At 43.0% G+C, this 16,948-nt stretch overlaps 1 protein-coding gene across 3 annotated transcripts in view; it reads right to left on the reverse strand.

Annotated features, from left to right (window-relative positions):
* Positions 1 to 16,948, reverse strand: part of GHR (growth hormone receptor) — a 249,659-nt gene that overhangs the window by 57,113 nt on the left and 175,598 nt on the right. For all 3 annotated transcript variants that reach the window (XM_008692587.2, XM_008692585.1, XM_008692588.2), the window contains exon 3: positions 14,149 to 14,214. In XM_008692587.2, the coding sequence (XP_008690809.1) occupies positions 14,149 to 14,214 (66 nt within the window). The remainder of the gene's footprint in view (positions 1 to 14,148; positions 14,215 to 16,948) is intronic.

Here is a 16,948-nt window from a genome sequence, read left to right on the forward strand (position 1 = left end):
TTACTACAATGTGACTTCAGTCCTAGGGAAAATGCTTGCACCAATGTGAGACCTACAGCAGAGCTTGTGTGCAAGCAAATATCATCACGTTAGATCACTGCAGCAAACGGAATCTTTTGAAATTGAGCTCAAATAGGATGTAGAACCATAGGCTCAAATTTCTAGCCAAGGCATTTACTTTTCTTTGCCAAATGAAACCAAGGATGCCTTTCAACATCAACCCTTAGGATCACACCCTGCAGCATAATACATTAATGTCTAGTTAGTCAGAATGCAAACATTTTCTGGTTTTCCTACAGCAATTCTCTGAACTGATGTGTTCATGTAAGAGCCTTTCCCACTTTTCAGAGACAGCACTCTGGTTCACTAATAAGGCTAATTTCATGGGTTTCACAGGGAATGTGAATTGTCTTTACTAGGGGATGGGATTGAGACTGTTCATCAGGGATTACTCTACTTTTATTATGGAATTTGCAAATACACACAAAAATGGAGAGCAAGAAGGACACCTGGGTGGCTCATCTGTTAAGCATCTGCCTTTGGCTCATCCTGGGATCGAGCCCCACATCAGGCTCTATGCTCAGCGGGAAGTCTGCTTCTCCCTCTCACTCTCCCTCTGTGCTCTCACTCAAATAAATAAATAAAATCTTAAAAAAATTCATTATAGAAAAAATAGAGAGCATGGCTTAAGGAACCATGTAAAATAATAACAAAATAATAATAATAATAATAATAATAACAGTAAAACCATATGTTTATTATTATTATTAATAAGCCATACTTAACTTATCTACTTATCTGTTGTTTTTTTTAGTCATCTGCTTTCACCCATAATTACCTACGTGTTTATTTCTAAAAGATAAGGACTCTCTTGTTAAAAAAATATAATATTATACCTAACAAATTAATAATGATCCCTCAATATCATTAAATACCCAGTCTGTGCTCAAATTTCTAAAAATATCTTAAAAAATGTCTTTTGACAATTTATTTGTTTGAACCAGGATGTAAACTAGGTCCACACAATGTCTCTTAAATTTGTTCAAATCCATGACATTTCCTCTCTCATCTTTTTATTATGTGATTTTTTTTTTTGGCTGAAGATAATTTCCTTTAGCTTATTGCATTCTTAGAGTCATTTAAAATGTTCCTCTATCCCTCTTATTTTCCATAAACAGGCAGTAAGACCCAGAGACTTAATTTGATTCAGTTCAGCCCTCACAGAAAGAATCCATCATGGATGGTGCTGCAAACTCCTGTATCAGGGACACACACTATCAGGTGATGGTAAAATTGATCTGGGTTCAAAGTGTTGTCAGCCTAACTCACCCAGAATAGAGTTCACCTAAATATTTTATCATTCACTGATGCCTTGCCCAAATCCACTATGTCATTAGGGGTTCTAAACTGGTGATTACTCTAATCCTACCATTTCATCTGGATTTATTAGCTAGAATGTGTGTGTGTACGGTATATACATATATACAGGCTTCTTTATTGCAGAATTATGTATATATATATACACACTATATATAGGCAGAATTCTCTATATATTTATTAGCTAGAATGTCTCTATATAGGCCTTTTTATTACAGAATTATATATATATATATATATAGAGAGAGAGAGAGAGAGAGAGAGAGAGAACAATAAGAAAACATCTTTTCTTCACCAACTATTCAGTTATCCTGAAATGCAATTCATACAAAAATTCAAGGTGATTGCTTATTTCCCTTGATGTATCAATTTTAGAATGAGAACATACCCTACTAACTTCCAAAGGTGAACATTTAAAAAATATATCACTATAAACTTACTGATGAATCATATTTTGATGCTATTGTTGAAAGACTGGAATTATAGGAATGAAATGATGAAGTCATTTCTCCTTTTGCAGGTGTTCTGGGCTGTTTTCAGGAAAAAAAAAAGCATACTGTGTAACCTGGGCCACCTTTCCCTTTCCATTCCCCCTTTCTCCACTTTATCACCCTAAAATTTTAGTAGGATCCCTCTGAAAGTAGCAGAAGGCAAGATTAGAGATTAGATGACACCTAGAAATTCATGCACATATGTGAACCCTCTAGGGGACTCCCTGTGGATATTTGCTGACGGCTGCACCCTACTCAGAGAGGGGTCCGTACGTACAGTCTAAATGTGTGCATGCTGCCGTTGACTCCTAGGCCGGAGCCACAGCACGCCCCGGCCACCGAGCACAGCTGCAGGAGTGCCACAAGCACTTGCAGCCCGGGCTCCTTTGAGCACTGGTGGCCACTGAAGCTATTATAGATACTCCCTTAAAAAGAAGTTCCCTGGTCAACTATTTTCAGGAAGGGCTATGGGTTTTGTTTTGTTTTGTTTCTTTCTCTGGGACAGTCATAACATACCCAAGCAGATTAGAGAATCTGAGTAATTCTGCAGTAAAGAAGCCTGTTTCACTTTGCACGTCCTAGCATCTCCTAAGCACTGGAGACACGGTGGGCTCAAACATTAAGGGCAGAATTCTTTGCAGGAGTGCGCCAAGAATCATTTTTGGGGGGGATTTTATTTTTATTATGTATGTGTAGTGGGTTAAATTGTATCCCCCGAAGATATGCCCAAATCCTAATCCCTAGTACCTGTGAATGTGATCTTTGCTGGAAAAAGGGTCTTTGTAGGTGTGATGAAGGTAAGGATCCCAGATCCTAGGTTAGGGCTCCAAATTCAACGATGGGGTCCTTATAAGAGATAGAAAAGGAGAACAGACACAGAGACATAGGGAGAGGCCGTGTGAAGTTGGAGACAGAGAATGGAGTGATATATCTACAAACTAAGGACCATCAAGGATTGCCAGCTGTTTCCAGAACCTAGGAGAGAGGCATGGAACAGATTCTCCCTCAGAGCCTCCAGAAGGAACAGACACTGATGGCACCTTAATTTTGGACTTCTGGCCTCCACAACTGTGAGAGAATAAGTTTCTGTTATTAAAAGCCACCAGAGTTATGTAGTTTGTTCCATCAGTCTTAGAAAGTAATACAATATGCCCGAGCTCCATCAATGCAGGTCTGAGGCAGAACTCTGGCATTTATATTTATTGAAAATGTCCACAGATGATTCTGATGGACACACGCATCAAGAACCACCATTCCAGAATCTTGGGGGTTGGAAGGTTAGTCAGCTGCTTATATCGACATCCTATTAGGATTTTAGGCTTTGGCTGTGGCTCTGGATTCACCAAAGAAGCCTCCAGCCCTTTATCTCCAGGTCTCTGTTTTTCAAAGAAAGTCACATCAAGGGAACTATTTTTGGGCTATCCTTTAAGAGGTACAATGGAACTGTCACAAGTAGTGATGATGGTCAAGGCTGGGCAAGTAGAAGGAGGGATCTGGGCTCAAAGAGGAGAGGGAAACCAGCTTTTGTCAAATGAGTCCCACAGACCTCACTTGAAGGGAATTCTCATTCTGCAACCCAAAGAAGGCCGAGCTTCCCTCCTTTTGGTAATTAAAAAATCTTGGTCTCCTAAGTCTTCTAATCCTTGGGCTCAGTTTCCTTCTTTCCCTCAGCCGCCTGAGAAGGCTGCCTCCATTCCAGAGTCTGCCCGTCTGGAAATATTTTATTTCTTTTCCTAACTGTTCTCTTTTCAGCAGCCTAGCTGCCCTGGGTATCTGTTTGACAGACTTCTCTCTCAGGCTTTTGGTCTCTCTGGAAGGAGTTGGAGAGGTCTCTCTAGTCCTGTCAGTCACTGATGACTAACAACAAGGTATCTGCTCTTAGAAATACCTCAGCAAGGAGAGGTCTGCAAGGCACGAAGACCCGGGGGTATGCTATTCGGGTTTTCCGGTTTCCCAGCTTCTCACACTGAGGCTGACTATACCCTGGGAGATTATTTACACATGATTTAACCAAGATTATTCAGTCAAAAACTAAAATTTGGGGGAGGTACCAAAGAAAAATGTCATCTAGTTCAAAATGTTTGCCTTCGTCCAAGAAAGGCAGGGTATTTAGAGCGGGGTGTAGGGAGAGTCGGAGGGTAGGGATAGTGAGGTGGCATTAAAGAGGCTGGGAAACAGTCCTCCTCTTTCTGTTCCATAGAGCTGCAGCTCCAATGCTCAGAGCCAGCCACAGGCCAGCTGCAGCACGCGTCAACGCGGCTGTCATAGGCCAGCCTGAGGACCTCACCACTACTTAACATTTTATTTGTTGCTGCTATTCAACTTGATCCAGGAAGACTCCTTATAGCTGAACTTCTGAAGCAAAAACCAATTTGAAGTTAGCAATGCCATATAAGAGAACCCTACCAATAAAACAGCACATGATTATTGTCAAAGGACGCACCCAGGCAGTAAATGTTCCTTGGGACTGAGTTTAGTCTAGTAGGTAAAGATGCTCTTTGGAAAAGTAGAAAAAGTTTGTTTTTAGGGCACACATTTTAGTGATCTGTACAGTCTTCTTTCTTCTATATCTGAGGACAGTCTTTCAGGGAAGAGAGGAAGGAAAGGGAACAACATTCTACCAGGTGCCAAACATTTCACCCAGTCTTGCCTGTGAAGCAAGTAGGCCGGGCCCCAGGCTGCCCTCCTGCCCTCTTCCCCACCACCTCTTCATTTAGGCGTCTGTCTTTCTTGCCTGGGGTCCACGTCTTTCGGCCGGCGTCTGGAGTTCGGCAAGCCTCTCGGGCCTTTCCTTCCATGCTCCCTGCTTCCCGGCCTCTCAAGGGCAATGAAAATACGTATCCCAAACATTAGAAATTATTAAATCAATTTTTCTCAAACTGGGCTGTACAAACGTTCTCTGGGGTCTGTGAGAATTTTGTTCTCTTAAACTATATACTGTTCCAATGTGAGATATACTACGTTAGATCACCCTCCTTCCTATCCCCCCAGAAAATACAGATGCAGTTAAAGTGGAGATACGCTTCGGTCAGGGGGTGAGGGGGGAGGTAGGGTGCTTCCAGGGACCCAGGCTGCTACTACTCTTTCAGGAGCAGTAATAGGAGCGTAGCCCTAGTGCTGCAACAGTAACAATAATCCGACAGCTACCCTTTATTCCATGTCTGTGTGGTGCCAGCAACTGTTCTATGTACCTATTTGCTCCTCACAATGACCCTGCAAGATAGGAGTTGACAGCTCCCTTTCTAGATGGGTGTGCTGGAGCTCGTGGCAGCCCGGCAGGACGCTGGGTGCATGCACGTAGGGCAGCTCATGGTCTCCAGCTCCCCAGACTCCAAAGTCTTCAGCACACGGCTGGTGACACCAACTGAAACCAAGAGTGTGTGAGACTGTCCGGTAAGAACGAACATCTCCAAGACTTTTGTAGGACCTTCTTGTCTGCTTTTCCCCATGAGCAAGAGAAGTGGCAGGGGAGGACAATGCATCTATTGCTCTCGGTTTTGAGGAAACAATTACGTTACTTGTCTGTGTTAGTCTGTGTGTGTGTGTGTGTGTGTGTGTGTGTGTGTTGGGCAGGGCTGGGGTGGTGGGAAGCCAAACTCAAATATCATGAAATCTACACTAACACCTCTCTCTCCGCTTCCCTTCTGCATTTACTCGCAAGTAATTTCTAGAACACCACATGATATGCATTTAACAAATATTAAGCTCCCATTTTGTGTAAGGCCCTATTTAAATTGTGAAGAAAGGGGCAGACTCTGTAAAGAGGAGGAAGAGGATCTCCTTGCCCTCGAAAACCTTACAATCTAGAAGGGAAGACACCAGGTATACACAAGCCATTTGAGTTTAACCCAAAAGTTGCACAACTTCAAAAGCTTTTAGAATTCAGAAAAAGAAAAGCTTCAGTCGTGGAAAGGATGTGAGCCGGGAGTTTCGACTGCTTTGGGGTTTGCCTTGCAGGAGCTTCGTGGGGACAGGTGCACAACACCGTGCTGACAACGGAGAGCACAGATGGGCTCTCCTGCAAATACCTGCTTTCACGTTAAGCCAAATTTGGAGTTTAAAAGTTCTATTCATTAAGAAATGTTAAGAGAGAATAAAGAAGCATTCAAGGCTGCTTTTCCATAACACCTGGAAAATCAGAAGTTAACCTGCAGCAGTAAACACACGCATGCTACTTGACAACACCCCGAGGGCTCACGAAGGCTACTCATCTCAATCGTAACATCTACGGTGACGCGGTGCGGTTTCAGGTTTATGAGTCTCTCACTTACACAACTTCCTAAGAGGAGAGTCTCCTGGCTTTATTCCTCAGAGGCAGCAGGGTATAAAGACTCACAAACCTACAAAGTCAAGTTTGTCCTCACACTAGAAACATGTGATCTACTGACTGTCACTCTTCCGAAGATAAATATTATGTGAAAACCATGATGCCTGCAGACAGCCGAGCTGCACACGATTGCCTGTTCATCCATCCCCGCGCATTTACAGACGCTCCGCGTGCATCGGATGGCGTACCGGTACCAATGCCGTCACCACCGCCCGTCATCATCATCATCATCATCATAAATGCACGAGTCCGCGCTGATAAGTAGATACTGTTGATCTTGCTTTACAGTATAGCGTAATTCAGAATTGACTGTGAAGTAAATTCCTAACGTGAATCTTGTATTCCCATTAATGTCAGTTACCAAATAGGTAATCATTTTTTATGGGAGATTAAAAGATGAGAAACAACACAAACATGATGACTAGTTGATCCCCGGAGCAGTTTAGACAATCTGGAACAAACAGGCACGTTTATTTACAGAAACAAGCACCTAGTCTGAGGACCAGTTTGCCAACCCCTCTAAACAACCGTTGACTTCCCAAGAAAATAGCTTATTCCGAATCACAGATTGTAAATGACATGCAAATCAGTTTCTTATAAATCATACATTTTAAAAAGCCCTTTGAAAATTGCATAACTTCCTTTCTAAGTGATAAGTTTTTTATTTAGTAATCACCTCTTGAGTTACTTTTGGTTTCAATACCTATTACTTCATATGGCATATATTTGCCATGAAGCATGCTCTTTTTTTTTTTTTTAAGATTTTATTTATTTATTTGACAGAGATAGAGACAGCCAGCGAGAGAGGGAACACAAGCAGGGGGAGTGGGAGAGGAAGAAGCAGGCTCATAGCAGAGGAGCCTGATGTGGGGCTCGATCCCATAACGCTGGGATCACGCCCTGAGCCGAAGGCAGACGCTTAACCGCTGTGCCACCCAGGCGCCCCCATGAAGCATGCTCTTATTTGAACAACTACTTAATGGCACCTATGAATTCCATAATCTTTATAAATGTGATGTACTGACTGCTTTCACAGTGTAAGATTAATTCGTATTAAAATCGGTGCACATAATGAATTCAAGTTTTTTTTCTCAGTGCACATGTGCACATTGTCTGAAAAAAGCGTTCACCACAAGTAGGAGCTGCTGTGGGCCCAGTTCAGGGTTTCTTTCCCTAGAGAGACTCCTGTGTGCAGAAAGCAGAGCTCCCGTGGGAGCAGTGGTTACAGGGCTGGTTTTGAAAAAGCCAGACGTGAATCAGAGGCTGCGGGCTAAGAGGACTCAAAGGTCACAACCAACGTTGTTGGGAGTTGGGACGCTTTAACTTTCTAAAGTCTACAAAGCGGTCCCCACCCACTGAGGTCACCCAGGGTAAAAGAACGTTTATCTTGGATTTCATCCTTGAAAAATGTGTGTTATGCTTTGGAAGAGAAACAAAACTAGGAACTGGGTATATAGAGCACACCAAGGCCCACGGGAACTTTTAGGGAGATGCTTAATCATCCTTCTAAGACTTAAAAAAAAAAATTACTCACTTCTAAGATCAAGGCTTTTAGAGGCCTATGCCCAGAGATTTCTAAATATTTTCTTATTGTTTGGATTCCAAAAGAAATAAAAGCCCTTGACATAAGTCTGCAAGCAGCAGACTAGAGCTGCAGGTGCTTGAGGAGGCTGGCCTTGAGCTGTGGGCTGATTTCCCACCCCAGAGGTTTCACTCACAGGGGCCTAAGTTTCTGCAAAGTGAAGGGTTCTCTTGTAAATTAAGTGGTAAATATCTCCCTACGACTGACACTGATGAGGACTCAGCAAATTGCTGGGAGTTGAAGGAAGATAAAAAAGTTAAGTCCTGATATTTATCTTACAAACAATCCTCATCTCCCAACAATTAACATGTGAAAACAGGACCTTGTATGATAATAACAGGACACTAAGACCTGAAAACTAATGGCAGCATTAGCTGGGTATTTCGGGCTGGAAAAAAGTCACTGCCAGGGCCATAGTTTGTGGTAACTGAACACTGTTATTTGAATTTTCAATAATATGCATTATCTACACTAGATTTTGCTTCTCTGGAGACAGGGACAAAGCACTCCACTGACAGTATTTTCTTTACTCTCATGTTGGTCGGTTACGATGCTTAGGAAAGTTGTTTTCTCTGTACCTCCATTTCTTCTCGTGTAAAGTGCGTAATTCTACCTGTCTTCCTCCTGCTTAAGAGAAGCAAGGAAGGGGGGGAACAGTATCTGTAGGATGCTTAGCAGTATCTGGAGATGAGTGCTGTGAGTCAGGAAGGGCTACCGCTAGTCTGGGTGCAAGAGAGAGCCAACATAAACACTGTTTCCTTAACAGGGATCATAATAATCTGTGTTTACTTACTGAATCATTTACTGAATTATTTATAAACAGTAGCCTGTCAAGAATTCCACGTCAGCTTCAGTGGCTGAACTGCTCTCTAAAGCATGTCCAAAGCTCAAATTCTTTGTTACAAAGAAATGCTGCACATTCTGAGATACCGCCCCCGCACAGCCGCTCGCCCCTGGGGGGTGTTTATTTTAGCTGTATTGTCAGCTAAGGAGCCCTGAAGGTTGAAAAATCTGATGACGATGGAGCCTCAAAGCTGAGAAGGTCACTCGGCTCAGATGGGGGCAGTGATGGGTCACAGGCAGGAGTGGGGCCACTATTCCCTCAGCAGCCACGCCAACAGGATGCCACAGTGATGGCACAGAGATGTCCTGTGGCAGGTCCTAAGGCCAGACCATGACCCTAAGCCCCATGACCTGAAGCTGAGGTTCTGTGGAAGGCTTTTTGGGAAAGACGGTATGTGTCTATAGTCACAGAGAAGAGAAGTTTCTCCTCCTGTATAGCGTTAGTCCTCTCCCCTCATGAATGCCTGCTGAAGGGCATGGAGGTGCTCTGTGCTGGCCAAAGAGTCATTAAGATATTGGGGGAAACCTGGCTCTTTTTTTTTTTTTTTTTTTTTTTTTACTTTTGTGTATGTGTGCAAAACCGAGCAACTATTCATTAGCACTTGATATGTGCCAGGTACTTCCAGGTATTGTAGGATACAAGGATGTATAAGATATAGCCTGTTCCCTTGACAATAGTACAGTCTATTCCAAGGGAATAGAAAGCATACCAAAGAACCCATAAAGTTGAAACAAATGACGTAATATTAAGGTCGAATATACAGTTGAGTACCAGACATTTCCACCCAGTTCAATCCTAATACTTGTTGGAATAAACTAAGGGACATGAGAGAAGACAATAACCATCATGGGCCAGGTACTATTCTAATTCTTTTAAATATATCAATACTTGCAATTGTCACAATAACTGTGAAGCAGGTACTATGCGCATCCCTATTTATTTAAAACTTTTTTTATTTCATAAAGATTTTATTTATTTATTTGACACAGAGAGAGAGCGAGAGCGAGCATGAGCACATGCAGGGGGAGCGGCAGGCAGAGGGAGAGAGAGAAGCAGGCTCCTGCTTGGCAGGGAGCCCGATGCGGGGTTCCATCCCAGGACCCCGGGATCATGACCTGAACCAGAGGCAGTCGCTTCACCGACTGAGTCCCCCAGGCGCCCAGCATCTCTATTTTAGAGATAAACACACCAAAGAGAACAGAACCAGGGTACAGACAGCTTATAAAACTTCGGAAAGTTCATTCAGGAAGTACGTGCCAGATCTGGGACGACAGCGGTCTGGCTTGCTATCAGAGTGCGTTCTGTCAAGCGCTGTGTTATATACTGTCTCTCCTGAAGAGAAAGCAAGAAAGGCCCACCGAGATTCCAAAATGAAAGCACTCATCCTCTGACGGGATAAAGTGATGTTTGAAATATGCCTTACACACAAAATCCACGAAGGATATTCCTGACTCAGAGGAAAGAAGAGGGAATTTCTGGCGAAGGGGTCTGTGGGACAGGATATGATGAAGCAGGAAATGCAGGGACATAGACGTGGGTGTTCACAGTATACAAGAGAGATAAGGCTAGAAAAGCACGGAGGATCCACGTCATGGGCCTTCTTGGCTGCCAGGGAGAAGAGTTTATTCATAACGTAGAAAACTGGGGGGATCCCAAAGGTGATGAGGGAGAAGAGCTACTGCACCAGGCGGGAAGAAGGAATATGGCAGCAGAGAGCAGGATGGCTTGGAATGATAAGAAAGAGAAATGAGCAGGTGAGGACAGGAGTCCGGCTAAGAACAGAAGATAAGGACCTGCAAAGGTGGCCACTACTGTATCAAATTTCTGTCTCACAATCACGTTTTTATTGAAAAGTAACTCACGACCGTGAAGGAAGTTGTTCATGAACTTACCAGACTTGAAGCAATTCATCTGTTGTGCCCATCTAAGAGGGTCATCTATTGGAATCCTTTCAAAACTTAACTCTGACCTCAGTCATTGACGTTTATGTTCAGAATGCCTGTTTTCATAAAACCTTGGACTAGTTTATGCTCCAAATGCCAGTCAATGAGACCTCCATATTTTTTCCAGTTGGATATTCATTTTAATTTGAAGTGGAAATGCCACTGATCACAAAATTTACACTTTCATCGTAAGATGCAGTAAATTCAGTGAAAAGGAATGACTTAAACACGAGAGAAAAAAATCATCAGAAAGATGTGCAGGATGTGTGTCTGTCAATGCTACTTAACAATAGAATTAGGTTTATGATTTGCACCTAAAGTCATCGGAACCTGGGGGCTGATGGTTACGGTTGTCCACACAGCTAGAATGTGCTTACATCACCAGCTCACTAGAGGAAACCCAGTGGGAGGAGACTTTTGGCAGGCACATGGGGGGTTGTTTCAAATCTGGAGACAAAGTGCATCCTGTGTGACTGAGCAGTGAGGGGACAAAGAGGTGCACACTTGGGTCTGACTATGGTCAATGCATACCCCTTTCTACTGTTGCCATACTGTAGCCTTTCCCTGTAAGGAAGCTGTCCTCGGAGTATAAAACATTTGATTCCCATGAGTCCTTTCCGTGCTGGAACACTCAGCGTGATGAATGTGTAATTAACACAGGTGGGGAGATCTGATTCTTTCTGACAGCTCCAGCCAGCCAAGAGGCCCCATAACAAGGGGTGTTTGTGGGACTTGCTAAGTGTAGAGAAGGATGGCAACCAGGGAGCTATTAAAGCTGGTTCCATTTAATTAATTTATTTGCAATATCATTTATTCCTTACAGCGTTCAAGGTACTACTTTAGATCCTGTGAGTTATACAACTCTGAATAAGATACAGCTGTTCACAGTCCAAATAGGGAGATAAGAGAAATATGCAAATTACTGCAAAGCAGCATCTGATGTGTTCCTTAAAAGTGGTATAAAATAGCATGATCTCTCTTAAAGTTACGCATGGAGAAGGGCAGCACTGTCTCAGGCCAAGGGTCAAAGTGTCCTGGATGAGCTTTAAAGTACAGGCAGGATTTATAGTTACAGAATGCGGGGTGAGGTGGAAGGGGGATTGTTCTGGAAGAAGGGATGATATGAGCAAAGACCCAGGGCAGTACTAAGTAGTGTAGACTTATAAGTTGGGATGAGGGATGTTGGATTTCAGTGTCTTGGGACAGGTTTGCAGTTTGAAACTTGGGTCGGTTAGAGCAGAGCGATATGTTGGGTTCTTGAAATTGTCATTGGCATACAGGAATGGAGAGATGAGTAGGGGGGAGGGGAGGGGAGGGAGACAGCTACGAAGAGGTTACTGCAATAGCCCAAGAATAAAGTCAAGGTGGCCCGCAGGGGTGGGATGGCATTTACCTATGTTAGGTCAGTTCTGTCTAGAATTTTTTCTGAGGGGCTTGTAATGTTTTTTTTCTCCATGGGGGTTTTGCTTTGAATCTGAGAATTTAGGAAGGTGCATGTAGGAAATATATGACTTATAATTGTGCAATGATAGGATATTTCATGTTGAACACTAGCTTCTTGTATAAAATTATCTCTTGAGTGAGAATAGGAGCTCCCTGATGGTAAGACAGTATCTCCCTCAGTCCCTTCTTCCCCAGAGTGCACAGCTGGTGCTGGGTGCACAGCAGAGAGTTAAATGCTTGTGGAACACTGACAGTGTACCTGGTGAGATGATGTGAGAACCAGGGTCTGTCACATCTCAATGAGATGTTCAGATGACAAAGGTGGCCGTATGTCCAAGCCTGTGCTCTGTGGAAGGTGAGCGCTGATAGACACATCCACCCACAGGGGTAACTTTATCCAATCAGTCTTGGGATGGAGGGGAGCTAACTCTCGATCAGGGGAAGCTGGAAGGACAGTATTCTTTGTGTGGGCAGGTCAGTATCTATGTGATATAGCACAGATAAAGGGTAACTAGGATTCTTGCTTATCACAAAGATGGAAATCAACATTTGCCAAACAACTTAGCAGGAATTTCTTCAACAGACCCGCCATACCCAGAGGCTGTATTACAACAAGGCCCAATGCTTAGGTTCCTCCCCCCATGACTTCACAAAGAAGATGGGAAAAACCATACCACCCATTTGGTGGAAGCGAAGGGCAGTGTACCATGTTTGTGTGCGGAGAAGGGACCAATGTGGGATGCAACATGAACCACTAACAGAGCACTCTCTTTTTGAAAGTTTTTAACTTTAATTCCAATATAGTTAGCATACAGTGTTATGTTAGTTTCAGGTGTGCAATACAGTGATTCAACAATTCTATACATAGTAAAACATTTTTAACGGATTCTTTCTCATTTCCTTGCAGAAAGTAGCAATAAGTCACATTGTCTGCTGCGTGAAGGCTTTGAAATATCCTGGCTGGGATAACCCAAACATGACTAAAAAGCCACCCTTTTTATAACTCCTCATATTAATTAGGGAGCAGATGAACATGTCAGAGGCTTCTAAAACAGGAGGAGGGTTGTAACGAGTTTGTGGCCTGGCACAATGGACGAGCAGATGCCATTTGCAAAAATCAGCACTAACGCTTCCTTTGAGTCACCTCCAAGGATTTGCATCTCATTTTGAAATTTACTCTGTAATTATGTCATAAAATCCAAATTACAGTTTCAAGACACCGGAATTGCCAATGAAACAGCAATGGCGTAAGTTCAGTTAGGTGCACGGTCTTCCCTTCCTCTGTTGTGTCATGTGGACTCCAGCATATACTTCAAATGATGAGACTATCCTTCTCTGGAATTTAATTAAAGGCACCTATGACTGATGAGGATTTGTTTTAGGTCATGTGAGGAATTCAGAAGAAGCATAATAAGTGGCCCTTGTCTTAAAGCTCAACATAATTAATTCATGCAGCCCACACAGCTCATTGAGTTCCACGCATGGTACTAACATATACACTCAAATCCCGTGAAGTCCATCTACTGTGGGACAATGGACAAAGTTCCAAGGGAGCACACAGGCAGAACAAGTCTTTGGTCCTAGACGATTTAGAGAAGCTTCCCCAAAGAGCTGATGTCTGAGTTTAGTCTTGGGGATGAAGAGGAGATTGTCAGAGGACAAGAGGGCAATGTGCAAAGGCATTTTAAGGAGAAAAGAGAGCCCACTTGAAGGCAGACTTTTGGAGCATAAGATGATATGGTTGAAGGGACAAGTTGAACTATCAATGCGATGACTAGGTATAGAAATATCTCAAGACAATAATGACAATATAATACCTGATTTGTAAAAGGAGGTAGGTTCCTATAGTCAATAAACTAATTGTTGGTCCACAATGTTATTTAATCTTTTTTTTCTTCTCATTAATTTGGCTTTACTTAACTTCTAAGAATAAGCAAATTAGAGAAATAAAGAAGCAGCCTTGCAGTGAATCTGAAAAAGACATCCTTTAAAACTATAGTTTTTTTACTTATTTGTGCAATTTCCAACAGTCATTCATCTGGGTACCAAATCTCAAATACGGCAAAGAAAGGACGGTAGCTTGAATTATAGTAAAGCATGGACAAAATCACTGATGACAGAAAAAGGACTGAAATTCTTACTTGTCCCTGGGCCTGGATTAACTCTTTGCAGACTCTGGGATGCTCTGCCAAGGATAGCTGGTGTGGCTGGAACAGAGAGAGAAGACCATTAGTCATCCCTGTAAAAATGGTCTGATGTGACCCCATTACAATTTCACTTTCAAGTGACAAAATGTGACCTGGCCCAACCTCACAATGATTCTCTCCCTTGTTTTCCTTCTTTCTTTTTAAAATTAAAATCACACCTACCCTCCAAAAAGAACTCATAAATATCAGAGCACATGGAAACCCAGTGTTAGTCACCTCTGGTCTCATGGCTAGACATGGTCAGGAACAATGGAAAAATGCCTTCCTAGAACATTCGAGTCCAAGCTTGAACCTCGCTTGTGAAAATGGAGAGGGACATAAATTCTTTTTTTCAAAACTGTATTAAAAACAGTTTGGTCAAACAAGTTTATTCTTGGAAATAAACATGTGAGCAATCCTGGGAATGGGGAAGGGATGAGGGACACTGAAAAGTTAGACAGGACAGGTACCGAACTTTGTGACGTGAGATGGGCAATGAGTCATTGAGTCTAAAAGTGGTTATAATTCTATGGATACTACTATTATGCTGCATTTAAAACAAGAAGAATGGAAAAGGCTCAGTGCAGTTGTCAATGAGCTGTTGAACCGGGTTGTTTTGCTACAACACTGTGCAACTGTTATCTGGGCTTGGTGGAGAGGGGGTTTTTCTAGGATTCTACAGCTCCTTAGAGCGGCAACGTGGCCCAGGCTCACAATGAACTCTGAGCATTACCTGAAAGCAGGGATACTGCTGATGCTTTTGGTCCTCAGTAGAAACCCACAGAAACAATGCTAAGACACCTTTCTCCGATTATGAAAAAAGGGCAAGGAACAAAACGAAGATGCACGGAGCAAGGAGCTGATTCGCTTCTGTCCCCTGACTTTCAGAATCAGGTGGGTCCTGCCCACCGGCCCAGATCTAGTTTTCAATGTTCTTTTTCACAAGCCCTTCCCACCCAGCTATCAGTAGGAAGCCGCTCTCAGGGCTGGTGTTGATGATAATAGAACCCAACAGATGAAGGTAAGAGCCTCTATTAAACACTGCAGAATTCTAACCTTTGTAAGCTTTCAGTCTGGGCATATTAGCGAGAGCATTTTCCCAAGTGAAGTTAGGCTTTGGGGGTTTTGGTGAGTTCATATTTTAAATTCTGTATGAATATGAGTTCTGAAAGTATTTCTTTTTATTCTCTCTCTAAATCTTAATATTAGCTCATTTGCTGCCAAATGCAATAAAGAATTATGACAAAAAGCAAACAGAATACACATTTGCCTAGAGTAGATAATGTATTACACATTGATTTTAACGTGCCCAGAAGGAAAATTGCATTTTATGCAAATCCCCTCAAGGCTACTTGACTAGATGCCTTGATAGCCTAAACCTTTATAATTATCATCATCTGGAACATGCCCCCCTCCAATTCCTTGTGCACCAGAGAACGCTTTGTTTTATGACCTTTTGCCTAAAGTTGGGCACTAAAACATTATTCTCTGTTGAGGTTTGGCAAGTTTACTTAATTTCTAACTGTAAATGACCTGTTTCACAGACAACTGTATACACCTTGAGAAACGTCTGACAGCGCAAAGGAAGAGTAAAATTAAGTCAATCATAGGATGCCATATAATCATACGTATTATTTTGGTCAAATTATCCAGCAAGCGTGTCGCAATTTTCAACTTAAAACTGGGAACGCTTAATGGACACCATTTTCCAGGCACAGATCAGCAGCAAGGCTGACAAATTTCTCCAGAATGATGACTGAGATGGAATGTGGGGGTCAATTATGAGGCCCCAAGAGAGTGTGCAGAGCCAAACCTCAGGCCCGGAAATGTCTGGGGAGCCCTGGCCACCCCTGACTCTTCACACACCACGATTTTGCTTTCCTTGCAGATAGACATCTGGTGCTTTCCTCTTTATGGTATCAGCATTTGGTAACATTTTCATAAAGCAAAAAGTCCTCCTCAGCTAACACTCTCCACAATCTGCGATGAGTCAAGACATAAAAGGAACAAATGGCGTCCTCAAGGAAACTCCGCAGACTCGCGCCAGCCCCACAATGGCGCTGTTTACGAAAGTAAAATGTGATAAATAAAAGCGCCCAAGCAAACAGAGGTGTCAGTGTCCTTAATGTCTGTAAATGCGGAGCAGGGAGGGAAAAACAAACACAGGGTGACAATAAGAAGGGGACCCCTTGAGACTGGTGCTGAACTTGGGATGAACAGGCAATGGAGAGAAAGGGAAAGGCAGCTGGGGCCCGGGGAACCGCTGCAAAAAGGCCAAGATGAGACACAGCCTGGGCAGGTGAAGAGCTCAGTGTGTTGGGAGTGGGGAGAGCATTGCTGAGCTGGGGTGTGTTGAGCTGGGGGAGAAGTCAGGGGCATCTTGGGGATGGTCTTTCCAAAGGACTTAATTTTGATCCTGCAAACACCGGAGAACTCCTGCTTTCCAGTACCCTGAGGTAGTGCTCCTCTCGGCGGACCTGCCCAAGAACAAGGCCCGAGACTAGAACTAACTGCAATCCAACCTTTCCTACTTATGTCCAAGCTGGTACTCAACGATGGCACGTATCCCATCTATGGCTTGTATCTGAACCTGGTTCCTCCATCTATAAAGTGGGGACAGTGACAGCATCTATACATGCAACGTTTAAATCAGTCAGGACACGTAATATACCAAATATAAAATATAAGTGCTCAGTAAATGTTAGATAGTCTTTTTTTTTTTTCTTTTTTTTGGAGGAAGGGGGGAAGAGGGAGA

The sequence above is a fragment of the Ursus maritimus genome, unplaced genomic scaffold, assembly GCF_017311325.1.
Source record: "Ursus maritimus isolate PB19 unplaced genomic scaffold, ASM1731132v1 scaffold_15, whole genome shotgun sequence".
Taxonomy (NCBI): Eukaryota; Metazoa; Chordata; class Mammalia; order Carnivora; family Ursidae; genus Ursus; species Ursus maritimus.